Source organism: Ochlerotatus camptorhynchus, unplaced genomic scaffold (genome assembly GCF_037179485.1).
Source record: "Ochlerotatus camptorhynchus isolate MF236.1 unplaced genomic scaffold, CSIRO-AGI_Acam_v1.1 ptg000443l, whole genome shotgun sequence".
Taxonomy (NCBI): domain Eukaryota; kingdom Metazoa; phylum Arthropoda; class Insecta; order Diptera; family Culicidae; genus Ochlerotatus; species Ochlerotatus camptorhynchus.
In genome coordinates, this window is record NW_027040929.1 from 3,546,217 (window position 1) to 3,556,830 (window position 10,614).

Below are 10,614 nucleotides of genomic sequence, written 5' to 3' on the forward strand. Positions count from 1 at the left end.
TGTTTGATATTTTTGCAATTGGTTCAAGATAAATAAAATATAGGCAAAAATAATGTGACTTATTACATTACGGATTAATTCAAGTAACTTGTTTTAATGCTTTGCTGAGACGTGTCCAGTTGTACTTTACTTATATTTACCTAAATCCATGTAACAGCGTCTCATCGATAGGTTTTTGTATGGAAGTGAGTTGTCAATTTGTCAGTTGTGTGTCCAATAGTGAAGTGGTTATTTTGCTTTACATCTTGATTAAAACATCGAGATGGAAGTCTATGGGATCGAAAAAAATATTATTGTGCTCAGAAAACGGAATTCTTTCAGATGATGTATAATAACCAACATGTTTTTCAAAATTAAAGAACCCAATTGAAGGATCAGAAAACTCAGAATGCTATTTATTTTTCAAATCTGTATCAATGATCCTATAAACTTGTTGATTGCCTTGGCTTCCTTCACAGATTTTCTTTTGATCTTTTTTTCCTGAATTCCCATTCAACCATCTAAGAATTTCTGAAGTCCATCTGGAGACTGGAGGTATTCCCTTCATTTACTTCAAAATACTGTAGAAATTCTGTACATGTAACTCTTGAAATTCACTTTAAAATTCAAACCAATATCGTAGAATTCTCGTTCGACTTGCCTTGACATTCTGCTAGGAATAACATAGGAATACTTCACGAAATTAGTTTTAAAACTCTCCTACGAATACACCTCAGAATTACTACCATCGAATACTCCTCAGAATTGCCCTGAAATTCAACAAGACTGCCAGAGTGTAGTGGGTGGGACAGGTTGTGAGAATACCAGATAACAATCCCACAAAACGCTGTCCGGTCATTACAAAACAAAGAGGATCACAAATAATGCTTTGAATTACCATCATAATAATCTTAGATGTCTATTAGGATGTTATTAAAACCATGGTTCATTCGATTTCATGTTAATATTCAATCCCAATTTCTTTAGAATTTTCATTGAAACTAACTTCGAAATCATTCCTTGGCATTATTCTTAAAAATCACCGGGAATTCCTCAGGTGGTCTTCAGAATTACCTTGGAAGCAATTCTTAGACTTCGGTTGAATTTCTCATCACAATCACGTTTGAAGTCCTCAGAACTAATGTGGAATTCCACTGAGAATGTTCTTCAAAAAATAAGTATTTAATTTAAAAATGTGTTTAATGAGGTAATCTTATCAAATAAAGCCCTTCTTGGGGATTTTTTTAGAAATCTATTAGAAAGAACTGATTAAGGTTTAGTTTCATCATAACGATTGAAAGGTTTCATCATTTATATTTCAAGGCTCACCTGATAATTTTGGGATGCCAATATGAAGAGACAATATTAAATCAATCGTGCAAACTTTGGTGGTTGATGCATTTTTCAGCAATTTTCTTCATAGTGTCTCCGGGAACGATCCGTAGGTTCCTCAAACTCGAACAACTCTTCAATTGCAGATAACGTGGGAATCATATTCGTAATAGGTTCATGTTGTCCAAAAGAAGAGCGGTGTGAGTCTTGAAGCAATAGGAAAAAATGAGCGTAGAAATCTGCTTGGCGCACGAAAGTTAAGGCAAGAGAGTAAATGGGGGAATCAATTTCACCACTTACTAGCTTCGGGCCGAATGTTGCCTGTTGAATTTGTCGCCATGCATTTGAATCCATGCTTAGTAAGCGACATCTCTCAGCATACGGAGATAGCAGGGAAGGAAAATCATTTACATTCATTTCGTGCATTCATTTACATTCATTTGCCTCTAACTTATTTCATCAACAGAATACCGTTAAATCATGTATGAAGCTTTTGTAGCTTTTGATATAAGCTACAACTTTTGTTAATAACTAAACAATGAATCTCTTATGCATGATGAAATAGAGCTGGCAGAACATGTTATTGCTTTTCAGTGAATGCAATTTACATTCACTGAAAAACAATGGTGGATTCTAATCGATCTGATTCGTCATGCATAAGAGATAAAGATTTGAGTTGCTTCCAAAAGATGTAGCTTACATAAAAGCCTACAAAAGCTTCAAACACTATTTTACGGAATTTTGTTGATGAAAAAAGTTAGAGGCAAATGAATGCAAATGAATGCACGAAATGAATGTAAATGATTTTCCATCTCTGGGAGGTAGGTTTATTGGATCTCTCCAAGGAAGTTGCCTCAATGCTCGACGAATGATTGTTTTATGAGTACGTTCTATTCTAATGCTCCAGGAAAGTTGACAGGAATCCAAACAACAGGCGCACAAGTGAACAGTACAGTGCCTTTAAATAGTACGGATCCGAAAAATCTCTTGAGGTTCTTGATATGAACCCAAGCTGGTCTAAGCCAGGGAAAAGAGGAGCAGCAAAAAAAAACACCCCCAAGCTGACGATTCGCCTTTGTGACTACTATTGAACGAGTAAGTCAAACGTAAGCTACGAGTTCAACAGTACACTTAGGGAGCCACGCTACTTCGTCGTATCATGGCGCCTATTTCCGTTCTATGTGCTAAAACTATAAAAGCAAAGCGTTTTCACTCATGTTTTTGCAAAAATATCTTTGCTTACAAGATTAATTACGATTGACACTGAAAAATTTGCGATAAACCGTAAAATGCGCGATTTTAGGGGTGTATGATGAAGAAAAGCTGAGATACGACGGACAAGCGCGGAGCCCTACTTGTTCTACTCTTTCGAGTGCAAATCCTTCAATTCAGTATCGAATACGATTGGCGTCCTTGTGCGATGAAATGTCATGACTACACATTTTGATATACTGAGGGAAAGCTTGTTTAAGTGAACAAATTATGATTTTATTTAGATGTTTATTTCAAAATTTGGTTTTGGCACATGATTTTCGATTTCAGAGTTACCGAGTAGAAGCATAAAAAAAAAAATTATGATAATAGTTCTGCTGAGTCAATGCACCACGGAACGATATTGTTTACAAATGAAACCATTGCCTATCCGCGACGCTCTTCTATGTTTTTTATGTTAAGAAGCATGCAGCGTGCTTCATAATTCATTCAACTCTATTTTAACACAATTTTTTTCCAACCAAATTCAGTGTAACTTGTTTAAAAAATTAAGAAAAATATAGACCGCCCACGGTTGCTGCTCTGTTATTGCGAGATCAGCTGCAATTACACAGAGAACCAACAGATGATGTTTGGAACTAACATTCATGCTCAATGTGTGAAAACTGGAGATCTAATATTAGCACTACCAGCGCCGGCCGTGTCCGAATACAGGTCAAATAGTGAAGGAAACCGAGAAGTCCTCTGCGCTTCCACTAGAAATCGTCTTGGCGATTTATAATTGGTGCACATAGACACACACTCTCCCTTCACCCTCCCTTCTCTGAACGACGCTGATCAAACACTCCTCCCCTCCAACACGAAACACTTCACTTGCGAACCGTCATTACCCGGTTACAAACCATGCAGCACGATACCATTGATGATCCTCACGCGATCGAGGCGCACATGGTGAATTACTTTTCCCGCCTATACTCGGAAGAAGAGAGAGCAGATGATGAGAACACGTTCGTCTGCGAGAATGCCATACCACCCATCGACGAGTTAAATGAAGCGTGCTCGAGTGAGATCACCACGTCAGAGATTCTCGCTGCAATACGGGCCAGCGCATCCCGTAAATCCCCCGGCTGTGATGGTCTCCCGAAAGAATTATACTACCGCATGTTCGACGTCATCCACCGAGAACTCAATCTGGTGATGAACGAAGCGCTCACTGGCAACATTCCTGCAACGTTTGTAGACGGTATCATTGTATTGGTCAAGAAGAAGGGTGGCGACGACACAGCCCGCTCGTATCGTCCCATATCGCTTCTAAACACGGACTACAAAATATTCTCTCGCATTCTCAAAACCCGGCTGGAGGGTGTGATGCGAGCGCACCACATACTAAGCGACGGGCAGAAATGTTCAAACTCAGAGCGAAATATCTTCCAGGCAACTCTCGCTCTTAAAGATCGGATAGCTAGTCTCCGTCATCATCGCCGCGCCGGGAAACTCATCAGCTTCGACTTAGATCACGCTTTCGATCGGGTCCGGCACTCATTCCTTTTCGAAACCATGCGCTCGCTCGGCTTCAACCAGCATCTCGTCACTTTGCTCTCCGAGATCACTTCCCGCTCCACCTCTCGACTGCTCGTGAACGGGCATCTCTCACGGCCGATCGACATCCAGCGCTCGGTGCGGCAGGGGGACCCGTTATCGATGCACCTCTTAGTGTTGTACCTTCATCCGCTTGTGTGCAGACTTGAGCAAACATGTGGGCTTGATCTGCTGGTGGCATATGCGGACGACATCAGTGTGATCGTCACATCAACTGCACAAATCGATTCGATTCATGGGCTATTCACGCGTTTCGAAATAGCCGCCGGCGCCAAGTTGAATGTACGCAAAACTGTTGCCATTGACGTTGGATTTTGCGAGGGAAATCAAATCGACGTCCAGTGGCTGGAAACAGCCAGCACGGTGAAGATCCTGGGAGTGATTTTTGCAAACTCGATTCGGTTGATGACGACGCTGAATTGGAATGCGGCGGTTGGCAAGTTTGCGCAACTGATGTGGCTCCAGTCGTCTCGAACCCTGACCCTACTTCAGAAGGTGACTGTGCTGAATACGTTGGGAACATCTAGGATTTGGTACCTTTCATCCATTCTACCTCCACTAGGCGTACACATAGCGAAAATTACGTCAAGGATGGGCACCTTCCTGTGGAGTGGGATAGTCGCCCGGGTACCATTGATACAACTGGCGCGCAGCCGGGAGCATGGTGGACTGAAGCTGCAATTACCGGTGTTTAAGTGTAAGTCGCTCACCATCCACCGACATTTGCGAGAGATCGATTCCCTACCTTACTATAGATCCCTTCTTTTCCACGATAATCCCCGCCCAGCAATTTCTATAGATCTTCCCGACATCAAATTAATCCTATCAAATTTATCCCACATTCCTCTCCAAATCCAATATAACCCCTCCGCCGATCAAATCCATCAGTATTTTGTCCAGCAAATCGAACTGCCAAAGGTGGAACGCAACAGTCCACAAAACGACTGGCCACGCACGTGGCGAAACATTGCTGCGAAGCAGCTCTCTTCAACGCAGCGATCGAAACTCTACATGCTCGTGAATGGTAAAATCGAGCACCGAAAACTACTGTTCGTAATGCAGCGAGTACCGGACGAAAACTGCACACATTGTAGCAATCAAACGGCTGAAACTCTTCTCCATAAATTTTGTGCTTGTACTCGTGTCGGCCCGGCTTGGACGGTTCTACAGCAGAGGATAGCAGGCATAATGAATGGATGGAGACGACTCTCTTTTGAAGACTTGGTGATACCTGTCCTAGCAGGAATAGACAGAAGAAGGCGTGTGGAAGTGCTTAGAGTTTTTATTAAATACATTTGCTTTGTTTGTGACTGTAACGATAGAATTGATGTAGATGCACTGAAATTTCACCTAGATCTAGAATAACAAATTGTAAATACTATTATCAAATGAACTGACCAATAAAACTTACTTATTAAAAAAAAAAAAAAAAAAAAAAAAAAAAAAAAAAAAAAAAACTGGAGATCTAATATTAGCACTACCAGCGCCGGCCGTGTCCGAATACAGGTCAAATAGTGAAGGAAACCGAGAAGTCCTCTGCGCTTCCACTAGAAATCGTCTTGGCGATTTATAATTGGTGCACATAGACACACACTCTCCCTTCACCCTCCCTTCTCTGAACGACGCTGATCAAACACTCCTCCCCTCCAACACGAAACACTTCACTTGCTCTTCCAAACAAATCACCGGCTAAATCTATACCCAAAAAACATTTAATTGCAAGATAATCCACTACGAAACCACCATGATTTTTTATCGGAATAACCACACTCGCGGAAAAACAGAAACCGACCGTCGGCAGAGCCTACTCCGAAATTTCCATAGGGTTAGTGTCCCTAATGTCGGCTTAAGTGTCCCTAACATTAGGCCCATGAATAAATTTCAAAGGAAATCATTTTTAAGGAAGTTTTTCACTAGCAATCAAACATATCTATTTGAATTGTCAAGATGACGCATTGTTTAAGAAAAAAAAATAAGAACTGGACATTAGGGTGTTTCATTTTGAAAAAAGTGATGAATTTTTGATAGGCCACCCTCCAGTTCGATTCATAGCCCCAAAATATGAACCTGTGCAAAAAATGGTAAAGATTGATGAAGGTTTAGAGGTCGCGCCAATGATTTGGATTTTGTATGGAGATTTTGGTGAATTAGTATGGGAAATTATTGATTTTCGTTTACATTGCTCTAACTTTGGTTGTAGTTGTCCAAACGTTGAAAAAAAAAAAATATGTGGTTGTCATGACAATGATCAACAAGCCTGTTGTTGTTGCGATGAAATTGGCGTTGTTGCCTTGTACATATTCATCTGTCAATTTACCCTATTTTGCCATTTTTTCACATTTTTATAATTCTTGATACGCTGCAAAACTGAGCGTAGCAACTGTAGGCTTTTTGTTTATTGCCATAGCAATAACATACTAAATTTTTTCGACATTTGGACAAGTAGAAGCAAAGTTATAGCGATATAAGCGATTTTTTAAATTCTTCCATAGTAATTCCCATACAAATTTCAAATCATTGGCGCGACCTCTAAACCTTCATCAATCTTTACCAATTTTTGCACAGGTTCATATTTTGGGGCTATGAATCGAACTGGAGGGTGGCCCATCAGAAATTCATCACTTTTTTCAGAATGAAGCACCCTACTGGACATCGATGAGCCCAATCTTTAGATCCTCCTCTATTTGATTCAGGAATATATTGATGACTTTTTAAAATTTTTATCTCCAAAAAAAGCTACATGTCGTCTTCATGGATTGGTACTTTTATTTTTGGTTTTCTCCTAGAAGAAAGTAAATGTCGTTCCCGTACAGAATAAAACGAAGGGGTACCAAATGAGAGACTTGGGGAACTCCTGAATTGACTTGAATGAGATTCGATTTCTTTCCGTTGAATTTTAGTTACTTTGGTGGGTCCGTTGTTTTTTTTCTTTCTAGAAAATACATCAAAGTAAATTGAACCTTAATATATTCAGCTCCTGCCCATTAGTAAAAAAATCTAGATAGAAATGTTTAAAAGTTCTGTACATGTACGTCCCATGGAATGAGACACGTGAGAATTTGCGTTTTATGTTGTTTGAACGAACCGTAAATAACCACAATCGCCCCGTTCGTCACTATCAATCTGACACCTGACCATCCAACGAGCTAAGGCCCGAAAACCGTTCTCTTTGTGGAAACGCATAATGTCGGGACAAACACGCGCGATTGTTTGGTGGATATAAAAACAGTCAGCGGAAGTCGATGCTTGCTAGTTCTCGAGCGGGATAGTCCGGAACCGACGCGAAAGTGCAGAATATTATGAGATGAAGCGAAATTACGTGTTAGTGCTGTTGTTGTTGGTGCTAGGAGTGGTGCCGAAACTGTGCGAAGGAAAACACGCTTTGGTGTGCCGAGTGAGCGATCCGTCCGTGCTGAACGGGTGCGATATACGTCAGAACTGTTGGCTTGAAGTGTATCCAGTGGAGACGGCTCAGAGTTTGTTTGGCGTGTTTCATACGTCTGGCACTCATAATAAGCTGTTCGCACTCTACGGTGGACCGAACTCGTGTGGGTATTTCGGGAATCTAATCAATACCTGCAAGGGAAGACAAACGCTGGTGGAAACGGTGAAGATACAACTGCAGAAAAGTAGTTTTCGTGGAGTGGAATTGCAGTGCGATCCGGTGCAGTCCCAGCTGAATCAGGTAGAGTTGGAGTAATCCGAATCATCATTGGGAAATGGAATGATTAGATTATTTTTTTCTGTGCATTTTTAGCAAGACTACTCAGACTTCATTACCTTGCTGCGGAAGGAAATTGGAGGAGGATATATTATTTCAGTTTTCATACAGAGTGTCAACATCGAAACATGCGTGGTAAATGTGCTGAACAACGTGGTCGATTTGGTCAGTGTGCCGTTCGACGGTTGTGAAATGCAAGTTTCCGTAGTTCAAAATCTGATTGCGCATGGTTTGAATCGACAGAAGATCCTACTGGATGTTCCACTTCCTGCTGTAGTGGTAGGTTAGTCATATGGTTCTAAATTTCCAATGAAACTAAATAGGATCAATTTTAGAAATGTCCGTTGGACAGTGGACCGAAAAATTTGTTTTCATTGGTTGAACAAGTGGTCAATGGGATCCGCAGCCAGGATTTACTGGGTGCCACACTGCAGGTTGACCGGGACGACACGGCGGGGGTCTGTGCCAAAGGTCGATTCCCGTTATTCAAGCATTTGAATATTCTGTTGAAGTCGTGTGGAGCTAGCGTAGTGCACCCAGCTGTCAGCACGACCGGTGGAAGTGGTTCGTGCAACTTCAAAGGCTACGTTCGCGACACAAGGGATTGTTCCAGCTTCTACTCCTGCAATAATGGAGTGTAAGTGAATGTGTGAATCAGTGCGTTCAGAAATTTAACGAATCTTGCATTTCAGGCAACATCAGTTTCAATGTCCTCAAGGGTTGGCTTTCGATACGTGCAGCAGTACTTGTAAACCGGTCCTGCAAGTAAAATGCGACGATAACTCGTGTACATTAACTGGGGCTGTGAATGGCGGTTGCAATCACGTCCCTTTCCCCATTCCATATCCATTCCCTTTTCCGTGGGGGCAATACAATAATGGAAGCAATCATAGTGAACCGTGCCTTAATATTACCACTATACAGTACATAAATAATCAGACATCAGAATTCATAAAATTGTTGGAAAGAACGAATATTGATGGCATAATTGGTGTCGTGAACGAATTGACAGGACCATTGCAAGATGTGTTGGGAAAAATTTTAGGTGGACTCGAAATTCTTTTGAAAAAGCTGTTATTTGCTGAAACTGCAATTGGTGGCACCATGGGACAAATGGACGAAATGAATCGTAAAATGAATCTTCTAGAGGAGCTCTTAATAAGATTGTTGCAAATATTTAAAGATGTACTAGGTATAAATCCGGGAGTACTGACGGGACTTCTGGGAGGTGGAGATACAGGAGCAATTTCCGGACTAACGGGAGGGGGAACAGGTGGTGTAGGTGACTCAACTGCCGTAGCTGGTGCCGTAGCTGGTGCCGTATCTGGTGCCGTTGGTGCAGGAGCTGGTGCAGGAGCTACCTCAGCCGTTGGTGCAGGGCCTGGTGCAGGGTCTGGTGCAGTAGCTGGTGCAGTAGCTGGTGCAGGAGCTACCTCAGGCGTTGGTGCAGGAGCTACCTCACTCATTGGTTGAGGAGGAGGTGTGCTGCTGCTAAAGTAACGAATTTATTAGTAAAATTATTGCTGAATTTGAAAGTTTTTTTTTCCATGTTATTTTTGTTTTTTATTATCTAATTAAATTATACTACATTGGCCTACACCACGATGCTTTTATTCCACTTATCACATTCTGGTTAGTGGGTCCTAGGTAATGCGTACTATGCACGTGCCGTATCTCTCTTTCGCCATAGGACGATCACAGCTTTATGAATTTATAACTATAATATAAAAAGCGTCGGCAGTCGCAAATTTAGGGTTATTGTAACCAGTCAGTGATTGGGGTAAGTTGCTCCTGGTGAATTTGATCATGTATCGGTGGTTTTCCTGTGTGGCTTTTGTTATGCTAATAACATGGATTGGGATCTCTCCGGCGGTTGCCCGAGACTACAACTTGGCGTGTCGAATAGAAGATCCCACGAAAGTAACGCGCTGCAAAGTGCTCAAGGAGTGCACCTATCGTGTGTATCACGTGGATACCATCAAAGCTGTAGAGGATCATTGGTGGTCCGGCAATTGTGTAGGATTCACCAATATATTCTCGATGTACGGTGGTACGGCAGCATGTGCATATTTCTCAAATCTAATTGGAACAAATCAGGGATGTACCGCTGTGGGAAGTATCGTTAAACGACAACTGGAGAAGAGCGGCTTTCACGGGGTGGATTTGCAGTGTGATCCTACGATGAACGGGGTCAATGAGGTAATGTTGAACGTTTAAATATCTCACCTCTGATTTACACTTTAAAACATCCTCTTCCAGACAACTTACAACTGCTGTCTTAAACAACTGCGTGAGACGATCGGTGGAGGTTACATAGTCAGTGTTAGAATTGAGAATCCAAATTTGGGGTCCACCTTGATCGATACCTTGAACAAAGCAGTAGATGTAGTAAATTGTCCACAGACTTCTGTCATTCAGAGTCTCATCGCACAAGGTTTGATGTCACGGAAAATTGTCGTAGACCTACAGCTGCCACCTGTGCCAGTAAGTTTTTTTTTTTGTTATTTGAATCCGGTGATTTATCGTAATAACCTGCTCTGATAGGGATGCCCAATCAACGAGGAACAGCTGATAAATATTTCCAGAACCGTTAGATGCATAAACCTCTTCGGAGTTATTATGCAGTTAGATCGTGATGACTACAGCAACGTATGTGGTGAGGGATCCTTTCCTATACTGAACAAACTGTCCATTCTGTTGGAGGAAAAAAAACCATGTAATTTTGTCGGATTCATCCCACATCCGCAAAATCAGTCGCAATTTTACAGCTG

General features: G+C 41.5%; 1 protein-coding gene across 1 annotated transcript; it reads left to right on the forward strand.

Annotated features, from left to right (window-relative positions):
* Window positions 1–7,426: 7,426 nt before the first annotated feature.
* LOC135711819 (uncharacterized) lies at window positions 7,427–9,316 on the forward strand. The gene is made up of 4 exons (XM_065234772.1): window positions 7,427–7,807; window positions 7,880–8,122; window positions 8,179–8,480; window positions 8,536–9,316. Exons 1-4 carry the CDS (start codon window positions 7,427–7,429, stop codon window positions 9,314–9,316), a joined length of 1,707 nt encoding a protein of 568 aa, XP_065090844.1.
* The last annotated feature ends 1,298 nt before the right edge of the window (window positions 9,317–10,614 follow it).

Excerpts from the sequence above, each read along its gene's own strand:
- LOC135711819 (XM_065234772.1), top strand. The coding sequence starts at position 7,427 with ATGAAGCGAAATTACGTGTTAGTGCTGTTGTTGTTGGTGCTAGGAGTG. Across the intron at positions 8,123-8,178 it reads TTCCACTTCCTGCTGTAGTG|AAATGTCCGTTGGACAGTGG; the intron begins GTAGGTTAGTCA and ends GATCAATTTTAG. Across the intron at positions 8,481-8,535 it reads TACTCCTGCAATAATGGAGT|GCAACATCAGTTTCAATGTC; the intron begins GTAAGTGAATGT and ends CTTGCATTTCAG.